The following is a 22,380-nucleotide window of genomic DNA, read 5'->3' as shown; positions in this document are numbered from 1 at the left end:
TGGTAGAGGGGGGACAGTTCAGTAAAGAGTAACAGATGCTTTTCCATAATTTCCTGCTTTGGGTTTCATAAGAATTGGGTAGGAAATGGTAGATATATTTCACTACATTTTAGAAAAGTTCCTCACCTCTCTTAGACTATTTAATAATTTTTCCCCTCCTCCCCCTTTTTGTCCCTCCCCCATAAATTTTTATTATAGCTAAATATATATGAAATTTGCCATTTTAACCACTTAATGTACAGTTCAGTGGCATTAAGCATATTCACAGTGTTGTGCAACTATCACCATCATCTGTCTCTGGAACTTGCAGGTCCCCCCTCATTTTTTATCCTCTTGATAGCAAGCCACCATGAAAAAAGGTGTGATTTTCTTAGAAAGACTATATAGAGAAAGAGAGGACCAGCCAGGCCCCAGAAGTTCCAGCCATCCTTGTTAGGGCAACAGATAAGTGAGTAAGGTCATCTTGAATCCTCCAGATCCAGACAGGCCACCTCAGTTGACCCCAGATGGATCAGAGACACTGTACCTGATGAACCCTACTCTGATTGCAGAAATCTAGGAATATAAGTGGCTATTTTTTTTAAGCCACAAGGTTTGTGGTGGTTTGTTACACAGCAATAAATGACTAAAGTAAAACTTGATGGATCAATTATTCCAAACTAGTCAAAGTGGCTGGATATGACTATACGATCATGCAGAAGAATTAAAGCAGCATGCCGCCAATGAATAAGCACTACACGTAACTTAAAAGACCTTGGTGCTAATAGACCTTGGCTTCCTCCTTACCTACTATGTGAACTCAGGCAGGCCATTTAATATCTGGGAATCTTCTTTACAAAAACAAGAATAATGATAGCTATCTCACAGGGCTGTTCTAAAGACTATCAAGTAAATGACAGGAAAAAAAAAAAAGCACGTCTGAAAACTTGAGAACCACTCAGAAAGCATGAACTCTTCCAAGTGTGCTCCTTCAGAGGTACTTTAGGCACCAACTTGCCTACTTTGGATAACAGCTCTCCTGCTTATTACTCTCTTCCCTTTGATAGATCTCTGTTAATCATTCTCTTTAAGGAAAGAGCCCAAGTAGTTAAGTAGTTTAGGGTTTCCTAAATGAAAAACAGTGCAGAAAGACATCAAATACTATCAAAGAAATGGCAAGATGAATATTATAACAGGCATTTTGTGTCTGTAAATGTGATTTCTGGTTTATTTTAACAGCTCTACTGAAACCCCATGGTACAGTTAATAGTGTTATATGCATTCTGTCAATAATAAGAAAATATCCTCAAACACAATTTCTAATTTACAAGCTTCTGACAAGTTCAAGCTGCTGAGAAATTGGACTTGAAAATATGTCTTAGAGTGATAGAAGACCACTATTAACACTATGATAATTGTATACCTATTGCATCAAATCTGACATTTCGGTTTAATATATTTTCCTGAGAAAGCGCACCATTTTATGGCTTCCTAGTGAAATCAAATCCAACACAGACGTTTTCACTTTTCTAATATAATTCACTGAAAGGTTTTAAAGCTGCCATTTCTTTTCTTCCTTTTTTTTCAAAAGATTGATGCCCTGGCATTCGTTAATTCCACAAGAGCTCATAATGGGTCAATGAGTCAGTGGTGAGCACCTCCATTAACTGTATTAATTTACACTATGTCACCTTAATGACATTTTGTCACAGCTACCTTCTCTGACATCTCCATAGCTATTCAAAAGTCATATAACAACTTTTGAAGGCATTAAGGAATCTTAGTGTAAGAACTTCAGTAAGTTGAATGTCACTGTTACCAAGACTATGCTAGGGAAGAAAAATACAAAAAAAAAAAAAAAAAAAAGTAAAAACTAACTAGTCTGACTTAACAGAGGGGACCTGGCTCCTGAAAGGTCACTTCACCAACACTCCATCTCTGCCCAGCTTGTATGCATTACTGTAAGAAGAGACTGATGTTAGTAGAGACAGAATGAAACCTTCTACTCTATTCTAGTTCTTTTTTAGATGAATATCTAAGTTACTAGATATTGCAGATAAACTTTTCTTCACAAATGGAAATGCATTTCCTTAAAATTATATCCAGTGCTTTATTCAACAGCTTAGGGATAAGAAATCAAAAGCTTAGGTTTTAACACCCAGTTAGCAAAACTATTATTACTCTTGGTAACATACTCTTCCCTGTTAAATCAAGTATTATTTTAGCGGAAAAAAATACGTGTTTTAATCAATATATTTAAACATGAATTTAGAAAATTTCAAGTTACTACCAGTATTACCAAAAAATCTCTCTAACACTTCTTCAGTGAGAATCCTCAAATTCTGAAAGATCAATATATTTGGTCACAGAGACATACAGACACATACACAAACATATTTGAAATAGAGCAAAGCAGAAGACTGAGAAGCTATACTTGTAATGCAACTTGATGCAATTTCAAAGATCTTTTTCATATCAGTAAGAAAAAGATATTTGACCCAACTTAAAAAAAAAGGGGAAAGATATGAGTACGTTTACAGGTCAATCAATATATGAAAAATGCTCAATTTCACTCACAATTAATGACATGCAAGCCCAAACAAAGACAACTCCATTTTTACTCACCAGATTAGCAAAAATTATACTGTTTATTATGATAGTGATGAGGGGGGCGTGGGGAAGGAGGCATCCTCACATACTGCTCTAGGGAGTGAATGATTATCATCTTTGAGAATAATGACTTGGCAATATTTTTCAAAATTAAAAATGTATATAGCCATTTAGCTATTAACAGAAATTATCCTTTACACATATACACAAAGTTCATCAAGATCACTGTGCAAGGGTGTTTACTGCAGCCCTGTGTTTAATAGTAACAGAGAGAAAGACAAACTATTCATAAATAGGAGATTGTTTACATAAATTATTATATATGTGTGCAGCCTTGAAAAAGCAAGGGTCTACGTGGAAAGATATTCAAGATAGATTATCATAAAATATGAAAGAGAACTGAAAATGGGAAAAATCCGTGCAATGTCAAGCTAGGGAAATGAGCTTCTTATGAACTAATTAAGTCCGGGGGTCGGGGAATAGGTCCTGTTTATACTCAGCACAGCTGCTTGAGGATAAAAAATAAAAACCACCCCAGTTAGTGACAGCCACATTGGTATTTGTCCTTTATGATGTGACCCCCAGGAACCAAAGGAACACAATTGGTAACAAAACGTAAGTGTTTTTTTAAAGTTCCAGAACAGGAAAACTCCAGGAGAAATCCTAGCAGTTTTATTTTATTTTTTTAATAATAAATTTATTTTTTATTGTTTAATTTGCCAACATACAGAATAACACCCAGTGCTCATCCCGTCAAGTGCCCCCCTCAGTGCCCGTCACCCATTCACCCCCACCCCCTCCCCTCCTCCCCTTCCACCACCCCTAGTTCATTTCCCAGAGTTAGGAGTCTTCATGTTCTGTCTCCCTTTCTGGGTAGGAAATATCCTAGCAGTTTTAGAAGGAAAAGCCTGGTATGAACACTGATCATCAGAGACTGACCTGTAACTTGGTGAGATATTTTTGGTGATGGGAGGCATCAATAAAGTTCTCAGGATAGAAAGTAAAGTCCAAACCTGTATCTACTTATGTAAATTAGAATGATTAACTCTGATCTGTGTGTGGGTTTGTGAGGGTAGATCTTTGAATTAAGCTGAAAAGCCAATTTTCTTTTTTGTGATGATGTCTAATAAGGGTGAGCAGGCATCTCACTTGAAATAACTTGATACAGTGTGTATACCTCTCTGAATTAAGATATGTATAACCTTATATATGATAGAAAGCCTTAAAATATAGACAATAATGTTTAATTCAAACAAACACAAAATATTTATTGAGTGCTTTTTGTGAATATTAGGCTAATTCTAGAAGCTGCTGGACTCCTCACTTTCTGTGTAAATTTTCAAAGTGTTATGAAATAAGAAATGGATTCTCTTGCTGATTTCATTGGAAGGAAGTCAGTTTAAATGGTGGCTCATGGGTATGTTAGAGTTTAATTCCTCAGTGAAATAAGGCTGATAGGAGAAAACTGTATGCTTTATGAGTCTGGTATAGTAAGAATGTATGTCAAATTATCTAACTTCCAAATATGACTATGTCATATGTACAAATTAATATTCATTCATGCAAACTTTGATGGTAACAAACGAAATAGAGAAGCTACAAACTACTTGGATCCATTTGGTTTGTTTCCTGCTTTCAAAAAGAACAGAACAAAGTTGTATTCATCTAGTTTTCTTACAATTCAGTAACATTGTAATTGCCTTTAAAAATATTTGCGATAAACATAACTATGAAAATGATAATTTTGACTTTAATTCACAGCCTTTTGTTGGATTAAGACCATAAATGGAATAATACCATAATATTTTTACATTTAACAATATGAGTGACAGTGATAGGGAAAAAATTGCCTTGAAGAAAGAAGCCTTAGAAAGTAACATGTATACCCATGCAATAACCTGATCATATCTCACTATCAGAGAAAAAAATGAGAAAAATGAGAGAACAAATGTATATTATTTTAAATACAACCTTTTCTTAAAAAACAAAAGCCCATATAAATGAATAACAGATCTTTGTATTTAACAATAGTTAAGTAGTACCAACATTACTCTGCTCTCTGGCTGTTCCTGGGTATTGTGTGTGTGTTGGTTTAATCTAATGTGTATTGTTGCATAGTATCCTCAGGCACAGTCAAGTAAAAGCTAAGGCTGTACAGAAAAGCCTACATTTTAAATGGGTCTTGTCATTAATGCTTTATTAATTGCCCCAGGCTACGTAAACCCAGAGCTGCGCAAGCTATAACAATATGACACATTAAGGTCAAATCCAATTCCTGCTGTGTTTCATGGAATGGGCCAAATATTGAGTTAACAGCAGGAAAGGCAATTTATGGCCTTTTCTTTCCATCTCCAGATTATTCAATCTAAATTAGATAGAATTTTTTGAAATTATGAGAACACCTTAACTGAATAAATGATTTTTGAATCATTTTCTGTGATGCTCAAAATTATTTCCTCTAGCTTCTTTTAGGTTGGTTGTACTGCATAATTTTAAAATATGATGGAACAAAACCGCAGCATAAAATGTCTTACACACCCAATTAAATTAAAAAAAATCAAGATGTCAGCATATTTTGAAATTAAATTATCATCAACAAATAAAAGGAACCTACCTTTACATCAGAAGTATCTCTCTGACTAGTTCTCCAAGACCTTGCAACCGATGAGAAGGTTCGATCTGGATGGTCAAACTTTCCATCATTTGCATTGAGGAAGAAGGTTGTGAAAGGTTCCTAAGCGAGAAGAAGAAGAATCAGGAATCTGACCCGCCTGAACACAGCTGCCTTGTTCCACTGTAAAATATGACTGTCTTTGAACCCCTTGTGAGGTAGAAACAGTGCAAGGTCCCGGAAAGATGCCTATGCTGAGGAATCAGGACACGCCTGAAGGGCCGCTCAGGCACTGCCGCTCCGCAACCTTGGCAGAGGCCATTTTGCTTCTTGGGCTCCAGTCTCCTGATCCGTAAGACGATGGAGCTTTAGTGCTCTGTGATTTGATGATGAATGCTTCTGCATTATTATCAGTTTATAACTCAGATGTTCTTTCTGATAACTAAGGCCATATATAATAACACTGCACTAGAAAATCACTCCGGCACTGTTCACTGCACTGTGGAATTAAGTAGGGAATGGCCATCTGAGATTACGTATCAAAGTCTATTAAAGTACTTGTACCACACCACGGTCTGATGATCTTTTTAAAATGCAAAGTTCTGCTTAAAATCTCTCAGTAGCTCTTCAGAGCTCTTAGGAGAAACTCTAAACTACTCTCTTTTTTTTTTTTTGTCTTAAAAGATCTCGAATGATCTGGAAATTTATCTCTCACCCTCCCTTCTTCACATTTTAAAGTCGTGCCACACTGTTCTCACTTCCTGTCCTTGGTAGGTGATGTTCCCTCTGCCTGGTACCAATTTATCCTTTTCCCTCACCAACCTTACTTTGCTAAGTTCTTTCTATCCTTTATGCCTCAGCCAAGGTGTCATTTTTCTCCTGAAATATCTTCCTTGATTTGCCAAGCTCTCCAGTATACTCAAATACAACCTATACTTTCTAAATACATCACTGAAACACTTGTCACGCTGTTTTATAAGTGATTTGTAACTTATCTATCTTCCCCCCACCATATAAACAGATTCCATCATCTATCATGTTCACTGTCTTATCTCCGACACTGAGAATAATGCCTCGTACACAGAAGTTGCTCAATGTATAATTTGGCAAAGAAATGAATGAAATAAAATCAAGTGCAAATAAGACTAGATAAACTCTAGTCCTTTCTGTCACTGTCACCTCACAGAAACACACTATCTGCCACCCAGTACATGTTCCCGTAGCAGGAAACCTTAGAATAACTATTACATGATCCTAATCCATTGAATTTTAATGCTTTTTGTGTATTTTTTATGTTGGGAGAGAGGCATTATTTCTGATATCATTAAATTTACTTCTGAGTAACATTCATTCTCATCAAGGATTTCTTACTTAACCACAAGTCTAACACAGACAAATATATATTTCCTTTTCCATGGTTTAATTCTCTCTTAGGTCTAGAATGAATGACATGTCACCCCTAGGTTCAATAATGCTGAGAAATCTACAGGACATTTTCCTGAAAAGCTATTTTTCTTTAATATATATAATCCCTATTAATTCTTTTATATCTATAAAACATGACTTCGTCCCTTTGAACTTTTTTGTTGTCATGAGCCATAGGGGCCAGCTGTTGGGCAACAGCTACAACCATTCATCTTCCTCAGTCTCTTCCTGAAATTTAGTGTGGCTGGATGTCATCAATGTTATAAGTTTGTAACAGATCACCAATTTTTCATGTTCAGTATCAGACAACAGGAAACCATGATTAAAGAGATAGGATGAAGAATGATAAAACAATATTTAGAGAAGGGCTGTATTATGGATTCACCTGAAAATCAGAGATGCATCCAGGAAGTCCCATATTGCTGTTTTAAGATTTTAGGTGGTATGAAAGACAAATAGACATCACTGAGATTAAGTTAGGAAGAAAATTTTTTTGAGATGTCCTTCTCTAATTAATCTGCTTTGCACAGTTTTAGCTTACTATTAAACATTAGGTTAATTACCTAATATTAATGTGGTATTTCTTATCACTCAGTTAAAGTGGGGATAAAACATTCTAGAAGTAGCAATGGCAAACTGAATGAAATATGACAGATACAAGTTCGAATCTTGATGGGACAAACCATTAACTTCTTTCAGGCAAGTTATTTAACCTTACCTATGTAGCTGTGTTAAGTGCCTGCTTCCAGGTCCTTCCTTCATCTATGTTAAATGGGAAGGACACCATCTTGGGGATGATTATGGGAATTAAATACAATTAAATAATATGGAAAAGCTTGAAGTGTCTCACCTGACACAGTTATAAAAATGACTACAGTTTTATGCACTTCACAGTTTTATGCACTGTGTAAATTATTCACTGCTGGGTTTCACACTAGACTGCAGTCTCTAACAGACAACCTGACCAGACTCTTAGTGCCTTAGGTCTCATCCATCTCTGTAACCGTAGCACCAAGTACCCATGCTTGGTTCATAGTGTTTATTCTCATTTTTTATTTTTTAAAGACTTCATTTATTTATTCATGACACACACACACACACACACACACACACACACACACACAGAGGAAGAGACAGGTAGAGGGAGAAGCAGGCTCCCTGCGAGGAGCCTGATGCGGAACTCGATCCCAGGACCCCCGGATCCAACCTGAGCCAAAGGTAGACACTCAACCAAAGAGCCACCCAGGTGCCCCCACAGTTAGTGTTTAATAAATGTTTCTTGAATGCACCTAAACATACAAGTATCGTTGAGAGATTAAGTATGGCTGGGTAAGAGTAAAATAGCTTTTGTCAGTTCTTAACTACTCATTTGACCAAAAAGTTGTAACTGCACAATCTGCTTCTTCATTATTCTCAGGTACCGATGTCCCGTGTTTTCTTTTGCACTCTCTCTCTCTGCAGATCATAGGCAGAGATTAATTTAGAAAGATTGCACTTGTCTCTATGATTTTTTAATCTATTACACAGATGTGAGTGAAGATCCATTTATACATGCAAAGCCTTACTTTTTATCATCAGCCACTAAAAGCTGGTTTATCTCTATCTCGACCAAAATTATAAAATCCTTCCTGGTCTTCAAACCTTAACAAAGGTATGCCCAAAATAGCAGAGATAGGCATAGTGAAAAGAAATCCGAAATTAAAGAATTACTTTTATTTCTGGTCATGAAATTTATGAAACTGGTGGCAACCAACAGCAGAGGATACTGAAGAATTCCACACTTCGCAGTTTTAAGTAGCTTTTAAAAAGATCTGATTAACAACTGTTTTCGGGTCACATACTACAATTACTGACATATATTCTCATTATTCCTGAAGGCCTCCAGCTGTGATGGAGGTAGAGTACGAACAGAAATTGATAACCTATTTGTTTCTAAGTGAGTATTGATCTTTCAAGCTCTGATTACCGTGGAGATTACCTTTTTTCTAGGTGTTTCCTTATCACCTTCAAGGCACAGTGGAAGGCTTTTTCTTTTTTCATCTGACTCAGGCCCAACTAACGTAGAGGATTAAGTACTATATTAATAAGTCTAAGGAACTTTTCTATTTTTTTACTTATCATATGCTGATTGAACCATTTTCAATGTGTACATTGCCATATTAGACAATTTATCATTATACTAGAAAAGCTTTTGGTTTGGACGATGCACAAATGAAAAAATATGAAGCAGAGATTTCAGAAATTCAAATGCTGGCATTTGTCGGGCTTTACGAGCTTCCTGATAGGTCCTGCAATATGAACAGCTGATGGCAGACCTCCTTCTCCTAATTACATCTGCCCTAAGGTCACTTCATATCTTCCAACCCTGTCTTAGTACAAGAAAACCAAGCTAGCCAGGCCTGCATGGGGCAATCGTACACTGAATTCCACCATAGCCTTTATTCCCTTGCAAGGACACCAACAACCTTTCCTGCCTCCCGATGATTACAGCCCAATGAACTCTATCCTGGGCAATCCTAACCCCATTCCCCTGCCCCTCTTCTTCTATCTTCTCTGGTATTTGCTCAGTAATCTCATAAAAATCTTTTCTTAAGTCCCTCTCTGCTGTACTTTTTATCTTTGCCTTCCTTTCATTTCATTTGAAACAAACTCTACTCATGGGTAACAGGTGGTGCTTTGAGCACTATTTTACTTTACCAAAGTAAAGGGGTATATCTTGGACTGATAACAAAACATAATAAAGATGAAAGGGCAGGGAACTAAGGCTGCCGGGCACCTATTTCTGTGCTCAACACTGTATTATTTCACTTAACTCAGTCCTCGTGATTATCCTTCAGAATAGGTGTAACTATTCTTATTTCACATCTGAGAAAATCAGGGTTACATTCTAGGAAATGGAGAAACCATGATTTGTATTGTTAATTGTCTAACCCTAGAAGTTGATTTTCTCCCATTCCTTTTGAAGGAACCCACAACTACCTTTCAGAATCATCAAAAAGTCTCTGATAATTAACCCATATACCTATTATAAAACAGGCTTTTGGTCAAAAACTCATCTGTATGGAGATTCCTCAAAAAATTAGGAACAGAATCCCCATATAACCCAGCTCTTCCATTTCTGGGTATGTATTCAAAGAACAAAGACTAATTTGAAAAGATAAATGTACCCATCTGTTCATTATAGCATTATTTACAATAACCAAGATATGGAAACAACTTAAGTATCCAGTGATAGATGAATGGATACAGAAGTTGTGGTGTATTTATACAGTGGATTACCACTTGGCTATAAAAAAGAATGAAATATTGCCATTTGTGATACTTTGGATGGACCTTGAGTGGATTATATACAAAGCAAAATAAATCACATGGAGAAAGACAAATATTGCATGATTTCACTCATATGGAATATAAAACAAAAACAAAAACAAATGAACAAACAAAATAAAACAAAAACAAATTTGTAGATACAAAGAACTAGCAGCTACCAGAGGAGAAGGGGTTTGGGCAGTGGGTGAGGTGAATGAAGAGGTCATCTGTATGGTGATGAATGGTAACTGGACCTGGAGTGGTAATCACTTTGTAGTGAATACATATGTCATATTATAAAGCTGTATACCTGAAACTTACATAACAATAAAAAAAATTAAAAAACAGAATGCTTCATCTTCCTCTAAGTCTGCACTGTCATTAAGCATCAGTACTTGAGGTAAATATAACAACACTATTTTATTCAGTAGCATTATCTTTTACTTTAATTACAATGCCTGCAAAAGTGTTTTTACTATTTTTTTTCACTACAAATACACACTTTTAAAGACATAGGCTCTTGGGGAGGCTTTCCAAGAAATCCGTAATATGCTTTTACAAGTCTCAAATTCCAAACAACTGATTTATAAATGAACTTTTGTTATACAACCTATTTAACTTCCTTAAAGATTATGATTAAATGTTTGACAAATGAGTTTTGAAGAGGTAGGTGGAATACAGGTGAATAGGTTGCTGAAGGATGTAAAAGAAAGTAAGATTTAATTACTTCTGTGTGTATGTTATATGCTATATGTTCAGGGTAAGATTTAAAGTAAAAACATTCCAAGTAAAATGTGTCTTTTATACTAGTCAATATCTGAAGAAACTTCAAACTCCACTATAATAGTTCATTCATCATTTGTTCAATGGCAGCTATCAAGGAACCAGTCTTTTCAGAGTCTTGTAACTCAGACAAGTGATTTCACTGGTAGTTTGTCTAAAATAATATTTTTAATTAAAAAAATGAAGTATGTAGCTGATTAGCATTTTAAAGCAGTTGTTATCATTGTTGTACTACATATAATGATTGAAACTAATAATGAGTTTAATGACTTTAGGTCAAAAGACTTGAAAGGTAAAGAGCAAATAATTACTTACTCTGTATTTTGTTTTTATGGACAAATTCTTGGTGACATGAATTTTAATGCATTTTCTACTTCATAAACTTCATGGGATGGGAGTGAGGAAATCACAATTCCCTGGACCATTAGGTTAAACATTTAGTAAGCTATTAGACTGGGATACTTCTATTTGTAACAGCACAACATAAGATGTGTTGGCTAAATGAGTCCCTATAAAAGCATAAAAGCAATCCTATATATCTGTTCTGTCCAGTACAGTAGCCACTTGCCACATGTGACTATTAAGTACCTGAAATAGGGCTCCTTCACACTGAATGTGCTATAAATATAAAAACACATTCTGGATTTCAAAGACTTAGAACCAGAAAAGAGTGATATATACCCTTGGAAGTTTTTATGTTTGTTACATGCTGAGATTATAACATTTTGAATATAGTGGGTTAACAAATATGTTTATTAAAATTAATTTCACCTATTTCTTTTTATTCTTGAATGTGGCTACTACATATTTTAAATTATATAAGTGGCTTGCATTATATTTCTGTTGTGCAGCCCTGTGACAGATAATACTGAAAGGGGATTTATAGAATAAACATGTATATAATTTCTGCCATACTCTTGTGCAGATTCAAATGTGCACTCCATTTCACTGGAATAGTAAATCAACTAAATATGAATTATGATTTGAGAAAGTATTTAGCTTTATCAAGGATATAAGATTGTTAAGTTAGGGGATGCCTGGGTGGCTCAGTAGTTAAGCATCTGCCTTTGGCTCAGGGCATGATCCTGGAGACCCGGGATAGAGTTCCACATTGGGCTTCCTGTGAGGAGCCTGCTTTTCCCTCTGCATGTGTCTCTTCTTCTCTCTTCATGCCTCTCATGAATAAATAAAATCTTTTTTAAAAACTACAAGATTTTTAAGTTAAATCAAGCTGTTGATAGCAAGTATTTTTTTTTTACATATTTAATTTTTTTAAAAAATTTTTATTTAAGAGAGATGAGAGAGAGACAGAAATTGGAAGAGACAGAGAGAGAGGGAGCATGAATAGGGGGAGCAGCAGAGGGAGAGGGAGAAACAGGCTCCCTGTCAAGTAGGGAACCCAACATGGGGCTGGATCTCAGGACCCTGGGATCGTGACCAGAGCCAAAGGCAGAGGCTTAACTAACTGAGCCAGTCAGGTGCCCCAATTTATTTCTATTTATTGATTATATATATAATTATCTATCTATCTATCTATCTATCTATCTATCTATCTATCTATCATTCTCAAGCAGACTCCCTGCTGAGTGTGGAGCCTGAAGGCTCAATTCCAGGACCCTGAGATAATGACCCGAACCAAAACCAAGAGTCAGACGCTTAACCAAATAAGCCACCCAGGTGCCCCAATAGCAAGTATTTTTATGGACTCACATAAACAACTCATAAATCTGACTTCAGACTAATCTGATTACACATAAACTACTGAATACCAATATATTGGTATATATATATATATTATGCCAATTGGTATATATATATATTATAATTTAGAATACTATTTCCTAGATACTCTCAACTCTCAAACCAGTTTTATGATAATGTTCTTTCTAAAATGATTTCTGACCTTAAAAATTTTTTTTAATCCCAAAAATACCTAAGAGAGTGCCTTACCCTCCCCATGGCAGTGGCTTAACTACAGCAATGATTGTCCTTGATGGAACCCAAGGTGATGTGAAAAGGCCTCCCGGGATGAATATCTCTGGCTCCAATGCTTTCTAAAAACTTCCTTCTCTAACAGTTTTGGAAGTCCCTTTGAGAGTGATCTGTATGAAGCCAAATAGACCGTGCTGCTTAGGAAGTATATCTCATGGGCTGCTTAAGCTTGGGTATGTCTTTTGTTGTCTTGTAGAGTGGATTCTGAGCAGCAAACATAACTTGAACTTTTCGAATGCATTTTTTTCTGTATTTATTTTTAACTCTCTTTGCTGATTTTTTTTGTTATAACATTTATAACATGCACTGCTCATCAGTCATTTCTCATTGGTGGTGGTAATGACTGAGAACTTGGTTTTATGGTCTCACCATTTGGTGATCAGAGAATTTATTAGTCTTTTCGTTTTTTAGTCTGCCTATTTGTGAGCTCAAATCAAATATGAACATCTTTTGTGTCTATTGTAAAGGACACCAGCTCCTTGAGATCTTAACTGGTAATTTTTTGTGTTTCTGTGTTTTGTTTTGACCTATGGCTGAAATTCAGGATAGAAGCTATAAGTCTCAACATATCTGTGTGTCTGTAATTCAGAAAAGCCCTTAACTCTTGCATGAGTGTGAAGTATTTTCCTATATCTGGAGAGTATTAAAAAATTATTACTACCTATAAACTAAAGTGCTCTGTTCTGACTGGTTTATAGGGGTAACTGGGCACCTATTTAAATCATATTCTTCAAAAAGGAACAGAAAATAGATAGAAATTATTCTTTAAAAGTGCTAGAGTTCAAAAAATATTTCTTAAGAAACTATTGGCTCAGGAACAAATGTATTTATTTATTTATTTATTTATTTATTTATTTCAGGAACAATTTTAAAAAAGAATTCAAGTTCATGTAATTAAGGTGAATCTTTGGACAAATTAGACTAATAACTTTGGTCTAAAAGAGAAAGTTTTATGTATTTTCCTTTAGTTTATAATTCCAGAGTTTATTTTTAAAATAAGATTTGGGTTTATTTTCTCATAGGCTAGTTAGATCTAAACTTTTTAGAATTACTTAAACTCCTTTAAGATTATAAAAATATAAAATTTGTTTGGTTAAACTGAATCATAATTTTGACAAATCTTTTTTGTAATAAGAGCAATTGTAGCATATTACCTATGTGATTTACAAGTTACTTAAAATATACTCACTGTATTTCTGGTAAGTTCAATTTTTCTCTTCTCAACATAACAGAGAGAATATTTGAGAAAGACTTGTAAACTAAAGCAGAGAGAAAAATATCTGAAAATATAAGATGCGGTCCCATGTACACACATTTTTATGAACTCTACCAATGTGTTTCTGAGGCAAATCAGCCTCATGAAACAGAGTGGCCTGAGGTAGATTTTGGTAAGGGGAGAAGACATTGTTGATTATATTGATTTATAGATTTGGTTTAGAATTCTATAATCCTCCTCAGTTGCTTATAGTAAAAAAAAAAAAAAAAAAAAAAAAAAAAGAGAGAGAGACCATCTGAGTCTAGTACCTGCTCTTAACTAGACTCAATTGAAGAAGGCAGGACTAAAGGCAAGATGATTTGTCAAAGGCTTCTGCAATAATCTAGAAGAGAAATAATGGGAACCTAAACTAAGGAAATGCCAGAGTTAATAGAGCAAGGAGATAGACTGCAGAGATACTCAGTTGGTAGAACCCAGCTGATGTGAGGTCTGATTGGATGTAATGGGCTAGGAAAATAGAGAACATATCTCTATCAGGTAACTGGGTGAGTGATCATACCATTTACTTAGATAGGAAACACAGGAAGAACCACAATAGGCTTGTAAGGGAGATGAGGAATTCATTTTTGGAAATGGTGTACGTGATATCATGAGCTGTTCAGGTAGAAATATCTAGTAGGCACTCAGAGATAAAGGTTGGGAGACCAAGAAAAATGAAGACAGAAGCTGGAAGTCATTAGCTTATAATTGAATGGCAGTGCTCAGATAAAGTATACAGAAAAACCTGGGGAACACAAACATCGAGAAAAAAAAATCTGAGCATGAAACCGGCCAGGGCAATTAGGATGACAGAGGTAAGCCAAGGGAGGATATTGTCTGAGGAGCCATGAGAAGGGAGCATTTCAAGAAGGAGAAAGTGAGCAATGGTGCCAAGTGCTTCAGATACATTATGGTAAGAAATGGGAAATTTGTGACTCTGAAAAAAAAAAAACTCAATAAAGGGATGGGTATGGAACCTAAATCAGCCAGGCTAAAGATCAAATGGGAGGTGAGATAGCAGAGACTAGCACAGCACATTGCAGTTTCATGGAGGCTGTGCTTACATGTGACTATGAAGGGAGAGAACTGGAAAGTAACTGCAGGGCTGGTTGGGGCGGCAAGGAATGTGTGTGTGTGTGTGTGTTTGTGTGTGCAAGCATGTTTGTGCGTATATGTGTGCATGCATGTTTGTGTGTGTGCGCACGTGCATGCACACATGTGCATGCATGCATATGTGTTCATAAATGTTTAGAAACTGTTCTTAGAGTATATTGCCCAAGATGCAAGCTTGAGAGGGCCAGAGGAGAGTGCCAGCTTGTGGCCATCCGTGAACAAAAGAAACAGTGTACTTTAAGAATGCACTCCAGGAGTCTGGTTCCTTTTATAACTGGTTTAGGTTTAAGAAGCTCACAATAATCTATCTTCCCAACGCAATTTCGTAAATGAGAAAAATCATTAAAAAAAAAAGTTCAGGTTTTTGCTAGTTTGTAATCTCTTGTTTATACTTCACTGGCCTCTAATCTATGTTGAAAACAAATAACAAGTATAGTAATGTAATGAAGATACTTACAATTCGAACAAGCCAGGATAAGGTAGATGTTGCTGTTGAGTAATGCGTGTTATAATGGTAGGGGGGGCTTTGATCATCTTCCCATGTCTCATAACGCTCTGCGTAAAACACAGCTCTCTTTGGGTTCAAAGCGCCTATTGGCTATAAAAACAGAAAAGAAGCTTTTCACTTAATACAGTTATACTAAACATTCTATATTATAATTCTTTATCCTGGAAGTATTTACCATTAATGCATTTTAACCATAGAGCATAAATTATTTTGTATTATATTGTATCAAATTTGATTTTAATATTAATTACAGATCATTTACACCTGCTAAAAATCTCTCAGGAAGATGATTTATATATATGTGAAGTTTCTGGATTTTACTAAAAGTTTCAGTAAACTGGATTACTAGAAATGATCCAGTTTAAACTGTCAAGGCAAAACCAAGACTTTTAATGTCGTTTTCCTGCCTACTTAAGTATAGCTATAATGAACGTTTGGCTTGATCACAGGAAATTCAATGAGAAAGTGAAGTAGTTGACCATGTGACGGCCATATTAGAAAAAACCTTTTACTAGAGGGTCACCCCCTGTGTGAAAGATTAAGAATCATCCGTATGGAAATATGGAAACCTTGTTGGAATGCTGGTTCCATTCTGTTATTATACAAACAGAGCATACAGCTTTTTTATTAAGTGAAACTTCAAACCTAAGGCTGGTGAAAATAATCCAGACAATTCAGATTCCCTAGAAAGCATTTTGTAAGGCCACTAAGACCTTTCCTATCGGTACCACCACACTCCCAATGATGATGTTAATCCCTATGGTGGAGCACACATACATGGTGTATATATGTATGTATACAATATATACATATTTCTTTTTCAACAAAGCATGTATTAATTGGATCATTGCCTCAAACTTCTTAGCACACCTAATCATTATTTTTTTAGCACACCTAATCATTAAGAAATTCTAGCATAGACCTCATGATTTCAAATAAACTCTTTTCAGCTTCAGTTTCTGTCTGATTTTGATTTATAGGACATGGAGTCCATTTTCAAGATACCCAATAGCTACATTATTTTGTTTTAGAATGCATATTATATATACAAATATTTATAGAGAAAACGAAAGATGAATACTAAGTATAATACAGAACTCCTTTATTCAAAATTTAATATTAACTAGTTAACTATGAAGTTCCCCCCAGGGCTTAATTTTAACAAAAGAAGTAGTAGAAAATCAGTGTTTCAAGTGGACAAATAATGTTACACAAGAGGGAAAGATTCATTTATAAATTGCTTGTAAGCTTTTTTCTTTTGGCCTCATGGGACTAATTCAAAGAACACAATGATGTCAGCAGTTAGAATTAGAATTTCCATAATAAACTCTTATTTGCAAAGGCTCTTATCCTTAATACTGAAATTGTTTGTAAGCATTTTTCATTTCATTATTCTTTAATTATGACTTAACAAAGACTAAACAATTTAATTATTTTTTAAAATTTAAAAAAATTGGTTTAATTTTTAAAAAAATTTTTAAGAACTTTGGTTTAAATATATTTTTTAAATGTTCTAAGGCTTACATTTTACTCTGTTAAGTTTCACTGTTCACCTTTCAATCTTTTTTACATAGATATAAAAAGGCAATGTAATTTCATTAGATGTCACATAAAATATTGATAATATTAAAAATAAATATACAATTAATTTTTTGGTAAAAGGATACTTACTATAGTGGAATGAATGTGAGCTGTTACTGAACTGAAATATTTTTTCATTTAAGATGGCCAACATAAAAAAAAAAAGATGGACAACACATTCTATACTTTTCTATATGTACAGACATCTGTTTTTCTATGTCAATATTAAAAGACTATTTTGAAAGCATTTAAAATGCTTAATACTTTGTTCTCTCTTGAATATGCTAATGCTCTTTCACATGCATAAGAGTCTGCACAATCTGTAAGGATTGACCTTATCTGAGATTTTGTTTGTTCTACAAGACCTCACAAAACATTCTTGAGAAAGGAATAAGGCCCTTCCTCTAATCTTTTCCAGCCTTCTCCCCAACCACTGGAAAAGGGATAAAATAAATATCTACCATTTAATTTTAATCATGTTTCATTAAAGTCATTTTATTGGAATGTTTGATAGAATAATACTTTGTAGGAAACAGTTGCACAGTATTAAAGTGTGTATATGGTTTCATTAGTAACTTCTTAAAATGCATTTCCAATTTTGAATTTTTATCTCATGCATTTAGAAATGAATTTTTTACAATAAAATGTATATGATCTAGTTTGTACTACTTATTTTTCTTTTATTTTGCTCTAGTAATCAAGAAGCAGTAAGTCATCTGAAGAAAAAATGCTTGAAAATGTCTTGAAAACAAAAATTTCATTACAGATGACGTATTTTCTTATGGATCTAAACATATATTATCTATCTGTTTGTCCATCTATCATCTACCTGCCTATAATCTACTTACCTAATGTATTAACTGATATGGCTATATTTGTTATCCTTTTAAATTTTGAGCAAATAATGCAATGTCAAAGCCATTTGGATTTAGCAAATGAATATGGTAGGAATTCTGGTGAAAAAGTAAAACTCCACTTAATGAAATGTGTAAGTTTATTTTGTAATCTTTTTCAATATTTACCATAATTATCATAATAATTATTACCAGCTTCCTTTTCTCTCAAACAGTAATAGGCTTTTAGGAACATCCATTTCTATGCTTTTAAAGGTTTCCATATGAAACAATTTATTTTTATTTTTTAATTATTTTAAAGATTTTATTTATCTACTTATTCATGAGAGACACACAGAGAGAGGCAGAGATGTAGGCAGAGGGAGAAGCAGGCTTCCTGCAAGGAGCCTGATGCAGGACTTGATCCCAGGACCCCAGAATCATGACCTAAGCCAAAGACAGATGCTCAACCACTGAGCCACCCTGGTGCCCTCCCACATGAAAAAGCTTAACTGAAGTTTAGAACTTGCTATCAGATATATTATGATTTTGTTCTTGTCTGTTTGCATGCCACAACTTGACACTAACAGGCAAGTGGAAATGATGCAGATAACAATGCAAAAATTAAAAATTTCACCTTGCTAGCACTTTATTATTATAATTTAGTCTCTAAAACTTCTATAAAGCTTACTTAGCTTGCAAAAAAGAACTATTTTTAATTTAAAATTGGTGGAAAATCATATATGTAACATTATCACATCTACATAAAATCACTGAATTTACTGAAGAAACGGTGTTGAGGATTTTCTCTATCACTCAATTTCCCCTGTTTGAATATTAGAGAGGGAAATTTGTCTCCATCTTAAATATCACAAAAAGCTTTGTTTTCCTTTAAACACACACACACACACACACACACACACACACACACACACACACAAAACACCTGTGACTTTATTATATGAAGTATCCTGATAGATACTCATGGAAATTTACATCATTAAAGGCTCTCAGAAATATTATTATAAATAGAATTGGTTAATCTTGTTCACTCCAATGTTTACCTTTTATTTATTTATTTTTTACTAGAACTTCATCCTTCTTTTTGTTTTCATAACTATTAATAGGCAACAGAACGAGTACTTCTTCAAAAGTTCTGGTTAGAATCCATATGGTATGTATTTCTGAGTGTGAGCTTTTTCTTTGGTTACATTTTCTTATTTTCTTTCCTTTCCTTTTCTCTCAGCCTTGATCTATGATCTCCTAATACCTTTCTGTTGTATGAAACCCTACAAATTTTATCAAGAGCATTTTATGGAATAGGTGTATAAATTAAATAAAAGAGGTGAAAATGAAGAACAAAGATAATTTAAATAAAAAAATACTAATTGGGTAAATGGTCCCTTATGAGGCATTAGAAAATACTTTAGAGAACGTGAAAGTCTGGGCATATATATGGATTAGTTTGAATAAATAAATAAAAAATAAATGTGGATTGACTTGAGGCAGTTAATGTCATTAAAACATTAACATTTTTAAGAATAAAAAAGGTTTTCGAGAGGCAACAGAGATTCAATGAAAGTAATAATGATACTGAATTCTGGTATTTCAAAAAAACTTGAAAATGCTCATCATTTTCATGGCTTTAGGATTCTATTTTTGTATGTAAAATGTTTGTGAGCTCACTATTGCTAGTGTTCTCTTCTGCAAATGCTAATGGTGCTATATATTTATATAAAACATTGTTTTCACATCCATTTTCTAGATTGATTTTTATAAGTCTCTGAGGTGGGCAAGGCATTCATCCTGAAATTCATGATGAGGAAAGAGGTTGGGTCTCTACTCTTTCCACAGCATTGTGTTACCACTTCATGGCTAAATGTGAAATTCTGATCTTGTCATCACGTTTTTCTTCTATAACTGCCTACTTAATTCCTAAACCATCATAGATCTTCAAAATGGAATGCCCCCTACAGGCCTACAAGTCTAACTCCCTCACTTTTTCTTCATAATGAAGAAAAGTCCAATCAAGATTCTATTGCTATTTGAACACTATATATTTTACAGAACCAGCTAAAGCTCTGTGGTAGACTGAGATGGATGCGGGATACAGTTAATCTATTTGGCTTGCTTTCATTATCTCAATGCTCTCAACACATATGAGCTTCTAATATATTGAAGTTATCTTGTTATTTTTCATTAGAATAACCAAGGGCTTGGGAATCCTGAGAAGAGGCTTCAAGAATTCTTGTCTTTTTATTTTTTTTCAGTTATGAGCTACATATCATCATCCTCAAAATTCTCGGCGATGACAATATAGAAATCATACGTACAAGTGCTTCTGTGCTCAAGGCAATTCCCTGCCTCTCTTCTTATCTGGCCAGGGAATTTCAATGCATTCTTCCAGAAGTAGCTTAAAATTTCATCTGTGAAGGCGTACATGACACTCTCTGGTAATCGGCAAGTACTGTAACTCTTTTTACCCAAAAGTCTAGTCCTTTAAGGAAATGGCTTTTACTCACTTCTATGTTCGCAGCTCTTGATACACTACTTGGCTCTTTGTAGGTACATAATAAATGTGAATGAATGAAGGCTGACGTATAACTTTCATTCAAAGAAAGATTTTAATTAATTAATTAATTAGAGACAGAGGCAGACATAGGCTGAGGGAGAAACAGGCTCCCTGCGGGGAGCCTGATGTGGGACTCGATCCCAGGACCCCAGGATCACAACCTGAGCCAAAGGCAGATGCTCAGCCACTGAGCCACCCAGGTACCCCTATTTATTTATTTATTTATTTATTTATTTATTTATTTATTGAGTGGGCAGAAGGAAGAGAGAGGGACTCTCAAGCGGGCACCCCATCGAGTGCTGAGCCTGCCATGGGGCCTGATCTCACAAGCCTGAGATCATGATCTGAGCAAAAATCAAGAGCTGGACACTTAACCTACTGAGCCACCCAGGTGTTACTGATCATATAACATTCAAATTTCTGTATGGAAACTTAAACACAAAAATTTCAGGCAAAATCGAAAGACAAATAAAGTGAGAAATATTTATAGCACATATGATAAAGGGCTAGCTTCCTTAAAAAGTGAGCTTTTCAGGTCATTAAGAAACTAATGAATAATCTAGTTGAATAAGTGACCAAATGAGATGAACAGGCAATTTACAGATGCAAATTTCCAGTACATGTAGGAAAAACAGCACCAGTTCATACAATATAATGGATATCTATTCTTTTTCTGCTCAGCATACATTACTCCTTTTCTTTTATAAACCACTCCTTCCCTACTTTTGGTATACCTGGTTCAGGCAGGCTGACTCCATTACTTGATCCCCTGGGTGGGCATGTGATCCACACCTGGCAATCATCATATTCTATCCATATGAGTACTAAGATTGGTACAAAAATGGGCAGATGATTTAAGTTATTCCAATGAAACTTCCCTAAAACCTTGAAAGAAGGTTTCTCTTCTTCTAGTGGGGTTATTACAAAGACATCACTGCTATAACATAGGGAAGAAGCCTGAAAATGAAACCATGAGGAAAAATACCAGAGATCTAGCATCCTATGACTGGTGAGCCCTTGAATCCAGTTTTCCTAAAATCAATCCCTGATTCCTTAGTTATATGGGTCAATAAAAACTTTATATTTTAAAATATAGCCAGTTTAAGTTGATTTCCTTATAGTTCCTTATAGTCAAAAGTCAGAAGTACACTGGCAGTTTTAAAATGTCAAATAAAAAATATTTTTATTCATTAGATTGTAAAAAATTAAATTTCACAATATTCAGTGTTGGCCAGGGTAAAGCAAAACATGATATGTCATAATACTGTTGGTAGGAATATAAATTGGTATAAATTCCTCATGGGGCAAACTGGCAATATTTTTTAAAATATGCACTTCCTTTTGATCCAATCATTCCACTTTGAGGAATTTATAATATGGAAAGAATCAGATATAAGGATATATTTCTATTTCTCCAAACATTGTGTGAAGTGGCAACACAAAACAAAATAACCCCCCCAAACTAGAAGTAGTCTAAGTATCCAATAAGGCACTAGTCAAATAAATGATGATATACCCACACTGCTGCATAATATCCATCTAATCAAAAAGGATGATTTGAAAAAAATTCCGAGGTAAATTCAGTCAGTTATTAAGTGCCTACTATGTGTCAGAAATTACTCTAGACTCTACCATAAAATAAATGAGGTTGCTGTTCTCATGATGCTTGCATTTGTGTGTGTGTGTGTGTGTGTGTGTGTGTGTGTGTGTCTTTAGAGGCAGAGACAGATGGAATCTAAATAAACAATTAGGTAAATGATAAAATACCAAAGATAAGTGTTTTACTGACAATTAGAATAACAGGATAGT

At 34.7% G+C, this 22,380-nt stretch overlaps 1 protein-coding gene across 2 annotated transcripts in view; it reads right to left on the bottom strand.

Annotated features, from left to right (window-relative positions):
* The window catches only part of NBEA (neurobeachin), a 672,481-nt gene that overhangs the window by 75,743 nt on the left and 574,358 nt on the right, over nucleotides 1–22,380 (bottom strand). For both annotated transcript variants that reach the window (XM_055317362.1, XM_055317363.1), the window contains exons 45-46: nucleotides 15,535–15,675; nucleotides 5,204–5,323 (exon numbers count right to left, since the gene is read on the bottom strand). In XM_055317362.1, coding sequence (XP_055173337.1) covers nucleotides 5,204–5,323; nucleotides 15,535–15,675 — 261 coding nt within the window. The remainder of the gene's footprint in view (nucleotides 1–5,203; nucleotides 5,324–15,534; nucleotides 15,676–22,380) is intronic.

This window comes from Nyctereutes procyonoides, unplaced genomic scaffold (assembly GCF_905146905.1).
Source record: "Nyctereutes procyonoides isolate TBG_1078 unplaced genomic scaffold, NYPRO_anot_genome, whole genome shotgun sequence".
Classification (NCBI taxonomy): Eukaryota; Metazoa; Chordata; class Mammalia; order Carnivora; family Canidae; genus Nyctereutes; species Nyctereutes procyonoides.
The sequence above is the reverse complement of the archived record's forward strand: the minus strand, read 5'-3'. Positions and strand labels throughout refer to the sequence as shown.